At 44.1% G+C, this 15351-nt stretch overlaps 1 protein-coding gene across 3 annotated transcripts in view; it reads left to right on the forward strand.

Annotated features, from left to right (window-relative positions):
- Nucleotides 1-15351, forward strand: part of ankmy1 (ankyrin repeat and MYND domain containing 1) — a 93753-nt gene that overhangs the window by 15906 nt on the left and 62496 nt on the right. For all 3 annotated transcript variants that reach the window (XM_043701790.1, XM_043701791.1, XM_043701792.1), the window contains exons 3-4: nt 5187-5656; nt 12394-12610. In XM_043701790.1, coding sequence (XP_043557725.1) covers nt 5187-5656; nt 12394-12610 — 687 coding nt within the window. The remainder of the gene's footprint in view (nt 1-5186; nt 5657-12393; nt 12611-15351) is intronic.

Consider the following 15351-nt stretch of genomic DNA (forward strand, 5'->3'; position numbering starts at 1 on the left):
TTCAAGAAGATGAAGTTTGCAGGTGAACTAAAGGGAGTGATTCTTAAAAGTTTGATGTCCCAGGTTTTGATGGCGTGGATGTGGAGTAGGCATTTCCATTCATACAGATGTGAAAATGAACACGCACATAAGATAGGCAATACTAAATCTAATAAGGAACTCAGGTGAAACTTCTTTCCCTGAGAGTGTTGTGAACGACGACCTTGTTGCAAATGGAGAAAGTTGGGGCCAAGAAGATAGATAGAGTTAGGAACGTGTGCTGAACACATGAGAGAAAATCAATCAGAACACGACATACACCCTGTCCCAACAGTATCCCAATTCCATCTGTGCATCACAAGCACCACACTGGTGCCCCTTTATTACTTTTCCTGATATATCAGGCTCCTTATTTTTGTCTCTTTTGTCCTATCATGGGATGCAGGCATCACTGACAATGCTGGTATTTGTTGACCCACCCATAATTGCACCTAAACCAAGTGACTTGCTAGACCATTTCAGAGGGCAGTTCAGAATCGACCACATTATTGTGGCTCTGTATTCCCTATCATCTTTTTTGTGCACGGACCTACGAGGTCCATGCAAGGCCGGTGCTTCCAAAATGGGAAGTCAGTGTGTCTACAGGTGGATCACGCAGATGTGCAGAACCTTGCAGTCACTGTGCAGCTTAGAGCAAATGCGGTTCTGGGCCTTGAGTTACACATAGGCCGGACCAGGTGAGAGTTTCAAATAGAAACAGAAAAACGCTGGAGAAGCTCAGCAGGCTTGGCAGCATCTGTGCAGAGAGAAACCAAGTTAATGTTTTGAGTCCAGTATGATTCCTTCAGAATGTCCTTCCCTAAAGGTCGATGTTGCACCAAATGGCTTTTTATGTCAATCGATGTTAGTCATCAAGGTCACTAACTGGTGCTGGTGTTACATTTAAGATTTGTTCATTGAATTTAAATCCTACCAACTGCTATGTTTGGATTTGAATCCAGCAATGACCACTCACTCCAAAGAATTACCCTACCCCTCTGGATTACAGTGAGTTCCCCACTATACTGCTGCCTCCACCATTGTTTCAGTTGCAGTGTTGTGAAGAGTAGTGGTGCTGTTTTGTACGGACTTAAACATTCTAAATCAGAACACTGAGATCCTGTAGTGATTTGGGTTGTACACTGGAAGAGTGGTATTATTAGATTGACATTGATTGGGTGAGGTAATGTGTGCATTGTATTAAACACCATCACAGGGCAAGTTGCGAGATTGAAGTCAATAAATCCACTCATTTCTGGTCTGCCACCAGCAAGACTCACCGCGAAAGTGACTCAATTGTTAAAGGCAAGCTTCTGCTCCAACCTGGTCTGAGCAATCAGAGAATATTATGAAATAATGCTGCGTCACTGCTGCTTACATTCAGTCATAGAGTATTACAACACGGAATCAGACCCTTCAGTCCAACCAGTCCATGCCGGCCAGAATCCCAAGCTAAACTAGTCCCAGCTGCCTGTGCTTGGCCCATATCCCTCCAAACATTTCTTATTTGTGTACTTATCCAAATGTCTTTTAAATGTTGTAACTGTACCTGCATCCACCACTTCCTCTGGAAGTTCATTCTACACAAACACCACACTCTATGTAAAAATGTTGCCCCTCGTGTCTTTTTTAAATCTTTTTCTTCTACACCTTAAAAATATGTCCCCTAGTTTTGAAATACCCCACCCTAGGGAAAAGACATCTCCCATTCACCTTATCTATACCCCTCATGATTCCTCCATAAGGTCACCCTTTACCCTTCTACATGAGAGAAGTCCCAGCCTATCCAGCCTCTCCTTATAACCCTCCATTCCCAGCAACATCCTGGTAAATCTCTTCTGGACCCTCTCCAGCTTAATAATATCCTCCCGATAACAGGGTGACCAGAACTAGACACAGTACTCCAGAAGACGTCTCGCCAACGTCTTGTACAACCTCAACAAGATGTCCCAACTCCGACACTCAAAGGTCTAAGCAATGGAAGCAAGCATGCTAGACACCTTCTTAATCTTTGAAAGAAATGTCTGTTACCTTTTCTCATTGAAGAGTGAGCCCTATTAGACCATAGAGCCGCTCTCTCATCAGAGAGATAACTGGTAGTGGTCTAACCTGAGGGTCACTAAGCCTCAGGTAAGGGGAGAGGCTGAGAAGATGAGTCCTTCACAGCATCAACATACTAATGCTGTTAGTATTAATTTGCATCACAAACCAGCTATCCAGCCAACTAAGCTAACCAGCCTCATCTAATCTTATTAGTGTCTAAGTAAATGTGTGACTGTGAATGAGTTGTCTATCATGGCATTTAGCCCATTGCCAGCCTGTGCTGAGTTACCTCATAGTTGTTGTGGTGGGTGATTTTAACTTCCTGTATATTGACTGGGACTCACTTCGTGATAGGGGCTCGTGTGGAGCAGAATTTATAAGTTCCATTCAGGAGGGTTTCTTGACACAGTATGTAAACAGTCCAACCAGGGAAGGGGTTATACGTGATCTGCTCTTGGGAAATGAGCCTGGCCAGGTGAGTGAAGTTTCAGTCGGGGAGCCTTTTGGGAATAGTGACCATAATACTATGAGTTCTAAGTTACTCATGGATAGGGATAATGGCAGTCCTCAGGTGCAGGTGTTAAATTTGGGGAAGGCAACCTACAACAACATCATGACAGGAACTGGAAAATGTTGATTGGAGGCTGCTGTTTGAGGGTAAATCCACATCAGATGTGGAGTCCTTCAAGCAGCAGTTGATAAGAATTCAGGAGTGGCACGTTCCTGTGAAAATGAAGGATAGGTGTGACAAGTTATGTAAACCTTGGATGACCAGGGATGTTATGACTTTGGTCAAAAAGTAAAAGGAAACATATGTAAGGTCTAGGAGGATGGGAACTGACAAAGCCCTTGAAGTACATAAGGAAATTAGGAAAGAACTTAAATAAGGAATTAGAAGGGCTAAAAGGGGTAATGAAATGTCATTAGCAAACAGGATTAAGGAGAATCCCAAGGCTTTTTATACATATGTAAAAAGCAAGAGGTCGGCAGGGAAGGGGTTGGCTCACTCAAGGACAAAGGAGAGAATGTATGTGTGAAGCCAGAAGAGGGAAGTGAGGTCATAAATGATATAAATGAATATTTTGTGTTGGTATTCACCACAGAGAAGGAATTGGTGGAGGATGGTTTCAGGGAAGCGAGTGTCAAATATGTTTCTGTTAAAAAAGAAGAGATGTGTATCTTAAAAAGTGTTCAGCAAAGTCTCTGGGTCCTGATGGGATCTATCCCAGAATATTGAGGGAGGCAAGAACAAATTGCTGGAGCATTAACAAACATCTTTGTATCCTCTTTTGGCCACAAAAGGTGAGAGGACTGGAGAATAGCCAATGTGGTCCCATTGTTTAAGAAGGGTCGCAGGGATAATCCAGGAAATTACTGGCCTGTGAGCCTCACGTTGGTGGTAGGAAGATTATTGGAAAATATTCTCAGGGACAAGATCTAGACACTCTAAGACATAAACTGACTTATTAGCGATAGACAGCCTGGTTTTGAGCGGAGGAGGTCGTGCCTCACTAACTTGATCGAGGTTTTTGAGGAGGTGATGAACATGATTGATGAGGGAAAGGTGGTTGGTATTATGTACATGGATTTCATCAAAGTTTTTTACAAGGTCCCTCATGGCAGGCTGGTACAAAAGGTGAAGTCACATGGTATCAGAGATGAGCTGGCAAGATGGATACAGAACTGGCTTAGTCATAGGAGACAGAGGGTAGTGACAGAAGAACTTCTTTAGGAATGGAGGTTTGTGAATGGTGGTGATAATTGCTGGGCCGTCTGCTGTTCATGGTCTACATAAATGATTTGAAGGAAAACATGGCTGGTCTATTAGTAAGTTTGCAGACAATACAAAGATCGGTGGTGTTGTGGATAGTGAGAGGGATTGTCAGAGGATGCTGCAGAATATAGATTAATTGGAGGCATGTGCAGAAAAATGGTGGTGGAGTTTAATCCAGACAAATGTGAGGTGATGCATTTTGGAAGGTCAAGCACAGCTGGAAATTCTATAGCGAATGGCACCACCCTTTGGAGTATTGATATGCAGAGGAATCTGGGTGTGCAGATCCACAGATCACTAAAGGTGGCAGCGCAGGTAAATAAGGTAGTTAAAATGGCTTATAGCATTGTAGCCTTCATGGAAGGGGTATTGAGTATAAGGATAGACAAGTTATGCTGCAGCTTTATAGAACATGGGTTAGGTCACACTTGGAATATTGTATATAGTTCTGGTCACCACACTATCAGAAGGATCTGAATACTTTGGAGAGGGTACAGAAAAGGTTTACCAGGATGTTGCTGGTATGGGGGATTTTAGTTATGAAGAAAAGTTGGATAGACTGGGTTTGCTTTCATTGGAATGCAGGAGGTTGAGGGGGCAAACTGATAGATGTTTATAAGATTGTGAATGGCATGGATAGAGTGGGTAGTATGAGATGTTTTTTCCCAGGGGGTAGGTGGTTGGGGGTGGGGAGATGTTTAAAAGAGATGTGTGAGGCAAGTTTTTCACACAAAGGGTGGTTGAGATCCTGGAACATGCTGCCAGAGGAGGTGCTGAAAGCAGACACAATAGCAGCATTTAATAAGCATCTGGATGAATACTTGAATAGGAAGGGAATATAGGGATATGGATTCTGTAAGTGAAGAGAGTATCATATGGAAGGGCAAAATATGTTGGCGCAGGCTTGGAGGGGCGAAAGTCATATTCCTGTGCTGTATTGTTCTTTGTTCCTTATATTCAACAGAATAGCGTAAAGGTGCTGCATTTGGCCTGCATGTCCTGGGCACTGAGCAGTGCGCAGTGCAAGCTTCCATTACGGTTCACTATCTGAAAGACCCCATTCTCACTGAGATTCCAGAAAAGCCGCAAATGGGGAGCAGTAGTTGTAGCTGCATGGAAGTTGTCAGCCAGTGCACTTTGCTACGTAATGATAAATGCACGGCTTCAAGTTTATTTTTCAACAAATGTCCTGATTTTAACAGTCAAGAGGTCCATTTCAGTACACTGTGCATTACCATTCTGCTCTGCATTCAGAATTGCAGAATGTATGACTGCGGAATTGGCTCATTTGCCCTAAGTTTTATTTTGTTTCTGTGCTGTCTGTAACCAGGAATCTTTCTTTCCCATTTAGGGGCTTTATAAAGCTGATGAGCGCTTTGGGCCTGGGGTATTGACCTATCCCAATGGCCGGCAGGATGTGGGCCTGTGGTATCGGAATCACCTCATCCGGCTTTGTACTGAAATTCCAGGAACCATCACCATGAAGGATCACCCGCTTTACTATTCCAGCAAGGAAGAGCTTACCATCCCAGCGAGAACGTACAAGGAGAAGTATTTCTGGAGAGTCAACCCTGAGGAAGACCCCTTCTTTTACCCTTTCAAAAAACTGCTGTTTGACGACAACTACACCCTGCCTGCAGAGATTGCGATTTATTCCACCGACGCTGACCACTTGCCCCTCACTCGCTCCTACACAAAGGAAGGTGACAGATATTTCTTCCAAAAAGAAGAGTTGGGAGATGAAGATGAGATGGTGAAGCTCCCCATCGTAAACCAGACTCCTTTGCTGGTTCAAATGCAAATACACATCTATAGACATAGGTATACATTTGTCAAGTATTCTGGGATGCTAACCATTTCGCAAATGTTGTGGCATAGGGTCATACAATGTGGAAACAGAACTTTCGGTCCAACCAATCTCCTGGTCATAATTCCAAACTGAACTAGTCCCACCTGCCTGTACTTGGCCCATATCCCTCCAAACATTTCTTATTCATGTACTTATCCAAATGTCTTTAAGGGTTGTCAGTGTACCCACATCCACCACTTCCACTGGAAGTTCATTCTGCACACAAGCCACACTCTGTGTAAAAAAGTTGCCTCTCATGTGCTTTTTAAATCTTTCTCCTCTCACCTTACAGATATGCCCCTCAGTCTTGCAATCTCCTACCGTAGGGAAAAGACCCCTGTCATTCACCTAATCTGTACTCTTCATGATTTTACAAATCTCTATAAGGTCACCCCTCAACCTCCGACACTTGCATGAAGAGAAGTCGCAGTCTATCCAGCCTCTCCTATATACTTGTTTGTGCAAGGTATTTTTCTCCTTTCACATATATAAGAGGCCAAAAGGTAAGTACTCTACTCCCAGGCTTCCGTCAATGCCCCTCACTGTGGCATGTGTGGAGAATAGGTTTGAAAATGACTTGCCTGTGCAGCTATCCCTTAGCCCATGCAACTCAAACAAACTCTAAGCTAACACTTCAGTGCTGTGCTGAGGGAGTGCCAAATCTTTTAAACTCTCAGCTCTGTCAGATTAATGCAACAGAACCCAGTGGTACTATCTCAAGGAAGACATTTGGATGTCTTGAGGAGGTGAAAAGTTTTATATTTTATTCATTCATGGGATGAGGGCATCACTGGCTAGTCTAGCATTTATTGCCCATTCCTGACTGCCTCGGGCAGGGGGAAGTTTAGAGCCAACCACTGTGCTGTGGGTCTAGAGATACATGCAGACCAGAAAGGGTCAGGGTGGCTGTTTCCTTCCCTAATGGACATTAGTGAACCAGATGGGTTTTTCCAACCATCAACAATGTTTTCACAGTATTCATTAAACTCTTAATTCCAGATTTTAAAATTTTTATTGAATTCAAAATGTAACAGTTGCCACACCAGGATTCGAACTGAGGTCTTCAGAACATAACCTGAATCTCTGGATTAACAATGCAGCTCAGCCATTGCACCCCCTCCTCTTCCTAAAAAAGGTGCTATATAAGTGCAAAATCTCAATGTCCTTGAATACTTTTTGCCTGACTTTGTTTCGACTAAGATTGTGTTGATGACACAAATGTCCAAACTTAGACCAGACAAGCACGTCCATGTATGTTTCTGATGAGTCTCCATTCACCCTTCTTGGTCTAACCCTAGTTAAAAAGTGTGGTGCTGGAAAAACACAGCTAGTCAGGCAGTATCCGAGGAGCAGGACAGTCGACGTTTCGAGCATAAGCTCTTCATCAGGAATGTGCTTATGCCCCAAGCGTCGACTCTCCTGCTCCTCGGATACTGCCTGACCGGTTGTGCTTTTTCAGCCCCACAATGTTTGACTCTGGTTTCCAGCATCTGCAGTCCTCACTCCTCTTTGGTTTAACCCTATCAGAGCATCCTTCTATTCCCTTCTCCTTCATGTTGATAGAGCTTCCCCCTGAATGCATCGGTACTAATCGCCTCGGCTATTCTTTATGGTAATAAGTCTGACATTCTAACCTTCCTCTGAGTATAGAATTGCACCTGGAATCCCGATTGGAATTTGTCAGTGACTGGCATAAATTTAGGACTCAAATCTTGCCTTGCCTCATGGAAGCATCTTCTCTATCTCTACCCTGACGAATACTTGCCTCAGAGGTCTCTATTCGGTCACCCCTTAGTTTCTACCTTTTGAGCGAAAAGAGCTCCTCTGGTTAGGCCAAACCTCCCTAATAGAGTGGATTTGGAGGCATAGTGGCAACATCTCCAGAAGCCAGGCTAATGCTTTGGGTTGTGAGATCTATTTACCCTACCGTGGTGCACAGTAAAACCTGGAATTAAATGCTAGTCTAATGGTGACCATGCAGCCATTGTCAACTGATATTAAAAGTCCATCTGGTTCACTCATGACCTTTTCCTGATCTGGCCTACATGTGACTGCAGACTCCGAGCAATGTGGTTAATATTTAATTGCTCCCTGAAACAAATCAAGTGACACAGTTCAAGAGCAATTGAGGATGGTCAACAAATACTGGTCTTGCCAGTTATGCCCACACCCCATGAAAAAGTTTAATAAAAATTCAGGATCTCTCAATTTTGGTGTCATCCAGTAGCACCTTTTTCCCATTCTTCTTTCTCCCTTTTATAATATGGAAACCAGAACTGTTCACCAGACTCAAAATCTGTCACACTTGAGGAAGTTAAGTCTAAGGGGCTGTATCCTTGCCTTGGCTTTGGGCAGTAGGAGCTGGGACTGTTTCAGTGACCCTAGTCTGAGGGACTTCATTGGAACTTTGGTTGGAATGCTCCCTAATTGGCTTGTGGAGGGGTTGCCTATCTGACTGTGAGTGGCAGGCTGGCTTTCAAAGCAAGTGGGTAAATCAGAGGCCTTCCCAGGTTGCAAGGAGCAGACAGCTACAACTAATGGTCAATAGCTGAGAGGGGGTGGGGGCTCCATCACAAAGGTGCTCTGTAAGCCACTTCATAAAAAGGATAAGTGCATAAATGAGAGAGAGCTGCCAAGTTGACTAAAAACTGTGTCTCCAGAGATGGGGCTATGCAACAAAATAAATCTAGCCTTGAACTTATCTATCCCTTGCATAAGCTGATGACACCCCGAAGTAGTGTACAGTCAATAATGAACCAGCATTTATTTTAGCCAAATGTGTCATTATACTTATTATGAAGAAAACACAACTGCTAGTTCAACCACAGCAAGATCTTATAAACATGATCATTCATTTATGGGTCTACCGTTCCGTTACTTAATGGATAGGTACTGGCCAACTCAGCAGGAGGTCTCACCTGCTCTTCACCGAAGTCGTGACCAGATTGTTTATGGCTTCCTTGCAAAGGGGAGATAGGACCTCGGTTCAACATCTCATCCAAAAGCCAGTGCCTCAATGCGGCCCTGTCTTGAGGTATCATCGTTGACCTTTGTGCTCAAAAGCTCCAAGGTTGAGATCTAGAGATGTGGGGCCTTCAAAAACTGAAGAAGGCCAAAAGATACAAAGGAATTGAAGGGCTGGAAGCAGTTGTTGAAGCAGGGGCATGAGAGACTTTGGATATGGTTGCAGAAAAGGATTTGAATTTGGAGGTTCGTTGGATAAAGAGCAACTAGAATATTCTAGTTTTTTTCTCTGTCAAGTATAGTTGAGGGAGTTAGTGATGCAGTGATAATGTCACAGGATTACTAGTCCAGAGGCCTAGATTAATAATTAGTAGTCCATTGGCCTGGATTAATAATCCAGAAAAGGGAACATGGATCAAATTCCATCGTGGCAGCTGGTTGAATTTAAATTATTTTAATAAATCTGGATTAGAAATCTTGGTTCAAATGGCTACCACAACCATCAATTGGTTGTAAAAACCCCTTCAGAAAATCTAAGCATAGTATAACCAGAGACTCTATTTTATCAATTTTAATAGTAACATTTTCAAAAGACTCCAACAAAGGAGGACCAAGGAACCGATAAGGAAATGAAGAATAGAATATGAATGCAATCCAGCAAAAATATATAAAAAGTCTGTAAAAACTTCTATAGGTACTTAAAAAGGAAACGTTTGGCTAAAATGAATGTTGATTAATTATAGGCAGACGAAGGAGAATTAGTAATGGGGAATGGAGAAATGACAGAAGAGCTAAATGATTACTCTGTGGCAGTTTTCACTGAGAAAGATACAGAACTAGAGATTCAAGTGGCTAAGGAGAATGAGGAGTTGGAAGAACATTAGCATTAGTAAGAATGTACTGAAGAAACTAGTGTGATTGATAATCCCCAGGACCTGATGGTCTACATCCCAGAGTGTTGAAGGAGGTGGCTATGGAGATAGTCAGCACATTGGGAATTATCTTCCAAAACTCTGCAGTCTGTGGAATAATTCCTGCAGTTTGAAAGGTATCAAATGTTTAAGAAGGGAATGTGAGAGAAAACAGGGAACTACAGACTTGTTAGCCTTTGCATCAGCAGTGGAGAAAATCTGTCCTAAAGAATGTGATAAATAGACAGTCTGTTTATTGATAATGATCTGATTGAACACAGTCAGCATGGATTTGCAAATGGGAAATCATGCTTGACAAAGTTGTTAAAGTTTTTATGAAGATATTACAAACAGAATTGATAAAAGAGAGTCAATGGATAGAGTATACGTAGATGTTCAGAAGGCTTTCAATAGAGGTTCCCAGAGGAGGCTGATTAGAAATGTTAAAAGACAGGTAATGTACTGGCATGGATTAATGATTGGTTACAGACAGAAAACAGAGCAGGAGTGAATGTGTTCTTCCTGCATGGGAAGGCTGTGACTAGAGGGGTACCATGAGGATCAGTACTTGAGCTCCACCTCTTCACAACACTTAACAATGATTTGAAGGTAAGGACTAAGTATGATATTTACAAATTTGCAATGATGCAAAACTGTAGGAATGTTTTGTGAGGAGAATGTAAAACAGTTTCAAGAGCGTTTGAACAGGCTTGGCCAATGGGTAAGAGCACAGTAGATGGCAGAGAGAGATTGAATGGAAGACTGGAGTGTGTGACCTTAACTGCAGCTGCTAATTGTTGGTAATGGTTATGATGAAGTTGGCATTGAGGTGTGATGGATTGTCAAAGGATGAGAGGTAATTAACAGTAGAAAGGACAGGAAGTCCAATAACCAAGTTACCCTTGATGGGGTGATTAAGAGCAGGTGAATAATGGCATAGAGACCACATGAAATACCAGGTCCCCAGCTGAAATACAGAAGGAAATACAGTCAGATTCACCACCTCTGCTGACACTGAGCGAGTAAGAGTATAAGGATTCGGAGAGAAACTGCAGCTGTAGGAGAGACCAGAGACTGGAGCAGGAACTAGGGGCCAGATGGAGACTGGGGACTGGGGCAGAGACTAGGGACTGGAGGGAAACTGCGATCAGAGCGAAAATGGGGACCAGAGAACAGGCTGGGACATGTGTGAGAGGCTGGAATAGGGAGAGAATGAGGATCAAGGAGGTGTCTAGGTACCAGACGACAGAACAGATCATGAGAAAGAGACTGGAGATCAGCAAGAGAGAGTAGAGACAAAGGAGAGACTGGACTTGAGCGAGAGGATTGAGTCTGGGAGAGGGATTGGGCTCCAGAGAGAGGGAAACCAGGGATAGGCCAGCAGGGAGAGAAAAGACCAGAGACAGAAAGATAAAGGAGACAGAAAGTCTGGGGACCTATGGAGAAATCAGAGACTGGGGGAGAAACTAGGGACTAGGGGAAGAAAGGACACCAAAGAAGAGATTGTGGATTGGGGAAGAGACCAGAGGGAGAGACTTGTGACCAGACAGAGAGAGAGAGAGCGAGACTGGGCAACAGGGAAGAGATCATGGGCGAGACTGAGGACTGGGGGAAAAGTTGGAAATGGAGAGAAACTGGGGCAGCCTTTGGGGAATGTTGTCACCTAACTATAATCAATATATTGAGTGAATGTTGTGACACAGCTCCCCCAGAATGCTGTTATATGCTGACTGCACTGTGATTATATGGTGAACAGAATCTGGTTCACATGGGGCACACAGGACACTGGAGGGTATAGTGCTCATGTCCCTGCCAATGGTTGGCTGTGGAAGATAAAGGACAGAAGACACGGGTAGCCCAACAACAAGATGCCCCCATTTGGGGGGATGTGGGAGGACTGTGGATGATACCAACTGGTATTGTATCTCGGGAATGAAATGGGAGTGGGATATTAGTGAAGAATGGATTAGAGGATGGAGGTGGCAAAGGAAAAAATGATGGGATGAAGATACTATGAGAGGAATCTGATGCTGTATTTATTCTAATGAACCTGTTCGATGATGTCATTACACACCTCTGGAGCAAGTGGGATTTGAACACGAACTTCCTAGCTTAGAAGTACTGACACTAACATTGCTCCAGAAAGGGCCCCAATACAATGGAATAGTTTGAGACAATGTTGGCATGGAATGAATGAAATGGCGTTAGGTGAGCATTAAGGGATACAAGTTGCAACAGAGAAGCTAATTCCATTGCTAGTATTTTGTAGGCCCCTGCTGGTAATAAACTTAAAATGGAATGCTGTGAATTCTGAAATTCTGAAAGCAAAAGAGAAAATTAGAGAAATACAGAAAAAGTTAATGTTTCAGCCAATGTGACACATACTACAGAGACACAAGTTATTACTGGGAGAGATGTCTGGAAGTTTATTAACAACTAATCATGCTCACTGATACGACATCTCAGATTTCCATGTAGTCTGCGTCTTATTCTTACTTAATTACAATGTCATTATATGTAGTTGACTGCCTCAGATTGACTATTGCTCACTTACTTAATTCTACAAAGAGTAAAATGGGGATATTTTATATACTGTAGAGTTATACATCATGATGTTGTCTAACTGTCTTAAAGGTCTAGTGCCGTTCTGAGATCTGTGTGACAATACTACAAGCTGACATATTCACTCATGTTTCTCTCTCTGAATATGAGTAGTGGACATCACATGATGCAACCTCCAGATACATCCAATCAGAGACATGTACACGCAGAGTTGGCAACCCTCAGTTCAATGCACACTGCATTAACATGGTGTCACATTCCCTTCCCTGTAGGCACGCTGAGGCAATGCTCTCCTGGGATGTCGCTGCTGTCATTGCAGGAAATCGTGAGGGCTTTGGTCCAAGGGGGCCTCTGGAATGCAGTTCTGAGCAACTTATCACTGCAGCTAGAGAGGGAAACCAAGAGACCGTGCTTAAAATTCTCAAAACGAACTTAGTGAGTGCAGATGTGGCAGATGTCAATGGACACTTCTCACTGATTGGTGCTGCAGTAAGTATCATTCCTTTGTCAGGGCTCTCTCTGGAGTGTCTATGAGGAGTTGTCATTACCCTGTGGTAAAGTGAACAAACCATCTGTAAGGGGTTCACTCTCAGGAATGACTCCATAAACTAAGAGGGGTTCGCACCATCCCAGCCAGGGAGCTCTTGATCTCAGTGAGACCAGGTTGACATATCATTGTACAGTGGAGACTGTTTGATATATCTCACAGAGGTATGTAGCCCTCCACAGCAACCGTTTCCGACCTATTTAGGCCTCCATAAATAGACATAAATCCTGAGACACACCTACCTATTGAGAGGAGATGCTCCTATATCCTACTTTGATAATGATTATAAACAAACAATAAACTGGCTGGGACAGTGGGTCAGACACTGTCCTTTCACACTCTGGGACTGACTGGGACACTGGGTCAGACACTGTCCTTTCACACTCTGGGACTGACTGGGAGAGTGGGTCAGACACTGTCATTTCACACTCTGGGACTGACTGGGATAGTAGGTCAGACACTGTCCTTTCATACTCTGAGACTGACTGGGACAGTGGGTCAGACACTGTCCTTTCACGCTGTGTGACTAACTGGGAAAGTGGGTCAGACACTGTCCTTTCACACTCTGGGACTGACTGGGAGAGTGGGTCAGACACTGTCATTTCACACTCTGGGACAGTGGGTCAGAGACTGTCCTTTCACACTCTGGGACTGACTGGGACAGTAGGTCAGACACTGTCCTTTCACACTCTGGGACTGACTGGGACAGTGGGTCAGACACTGTCCTTTCACAGTCTGGGACTGACTGGGACAGTAGGTCAGACACTGTCCTTTCACACTCTGGGACTGACTGGGACAGTGGGTCAGACACTGTCCTTTCACGCTCTGGGACTAACTGGGAAAGTGGGTCAGACACTGTCCTTTCACACTGTGGGACTGACTGGGACACTGGGTCAGACACTGTCCTTTCACACTCTGGGACTGACTGGGACAGTGGGTCAGACACTGTCATTTTACACTCTGGGACTGACTGGGAGAGTTGGTCAGACACTGTCCTTTCTCACTCTGGGACTGACTGGGAGAGTGGGTCAGACACTGTCCTTTCACGCTCTGGGACTAACTGGGAAAGCGGGTCAGACACTGTCCTTTCACACTCTGGGACTGACTGGGACAGTGGGTCAGACACTGTCATTTCTCACTCTGGGACTGACTGGGAGAGTGGGTCAGACACTGTCCTTTCTCACTCTGGGACTGATTGGGAGAGTGGGTCAGACACTGTCATTTCTCACTCTGGGACTGACTGGGAGAGTGGGTCAGACACTGTCCTTTCTCACTCTGGGACTGACTGGGAGAGTGGGTCAGACACTGTCCTTTCACACTCTGGGACTGACTGGGACAGTAGGTCAGACACTGTCCTTTCTCACTCTGGGACTGACTGGGAGAGTGGGTCAGACACTGTCCTTTCACACTCTGGGACTGACTGGGACAGTAGGTCAGACACTGTCCTTTCTCACTCTTGGATTGGTCAGAGTTTTTGATTGACTCCAAATTGCATGGATTGAGAACAGTAAGCCTAGTATATGTCGCCCATTTCCAATTGTCCAAATGGTTTGTTAGGCCATCTCAGAGGGCAGTTGAAAGTCAACCACATTGCAGTGGGTCTGGAGTCACATGTGAGCCAGTCAAAATAAGATTTCCCTCCACAAAAGGCATTTGTGAACCAAGTGTTTTTATTCCTAGACAATCAATGATCATAGTCATCATTACTGAGACCAGCTTTCAATTCCAAATCTGCTAACTGAATTGAAATCTTCCCAGTCAATATATTTAGATTTGAACATATTTCCAGTGCATAAGCTTGGGCCTCTGAGTTCCCAGGCAAATGCTGTGTGGGAGGGTACCCAGAGAAGGCGGGGTGCACAGGAATGAAGTGCACAGTGAAAAAAAAACAAACTGGGGAAATGTGGTAAAAAGCAAGGAATATGGGAGCAGACTACAGAAGGACATAGACTTAAAACAGGGCAGGCAGATGAGATTCAATGGGGCGGCATGGTGGCTCAGTGGTTAGCCCTACAGCCTCACAGCACCAGGGACCTGGGTTCGATTCCAGCCTCGGGCAACTGTCTGTGTGGAGTTGCACATTCTCCCGTGTCTGAAGGGGTTTCCTCTGGGTGCTCCAGTTTCCTCCCACAATCCAAAGATGTGCAGGTCAGGTGAATTGGCCATGCTAAATTACCCAAAGTGTTAGGTGCATTAGTCAGAGGGAAATGAGTCTGGGTGGGTTACTCTTCGGAGGGTCGGTGTTGGGCCAAATGGCCTGTTTCCATACTGTAGGGAATCTAATCTAATGTGGGAATGTATGAGAGATGCATTTTGGATGGGAGAATGAGGAAAGACAATATATGAATGAAATAGTATGATGCTAAATGTTGTCATCAAACCAAGACACCTTGGGTGTCCCCAAATACTTGTACATCGCAGAACTAGTTTAGGAGGCTTTTAGGAAAGGCCTACCTCCTCGGTTTTATTAATGGAGACCTGAGTCCAAAAACAAACAAAAGGTTATATCTGGGCAATAAAATATACACACTCCAGATTGAGTGCTGTCTTCAGTGATGGTCAGAAACCACATTCCAAGAACGACACAAGGCATTGGAAACAGCAGAAGAGATCTATTGAAAGGCACCAAGTATACGGGACTTTGAAGACAGGACCTGGGTAGTAGTTTAGCACGGCTGCTTCA

Source organism: Chiloscyllium plagiosum, chromosome 13 (genome assembly GCF_004010195.1).
Source record: "Chiloscyllium plagiosum isolate BGI_BamShark_2017 chromosome 13, ASM401019v2, whole genome shotgun sequence".
NCBI classification, from domain to species: Eukaryota; Metazoa; Chordata; class Chondrichthyes; order Orectolobiformes; family Hemiscylliidae; genus Chiloscyllium; species Chiloscyllium plagiosum.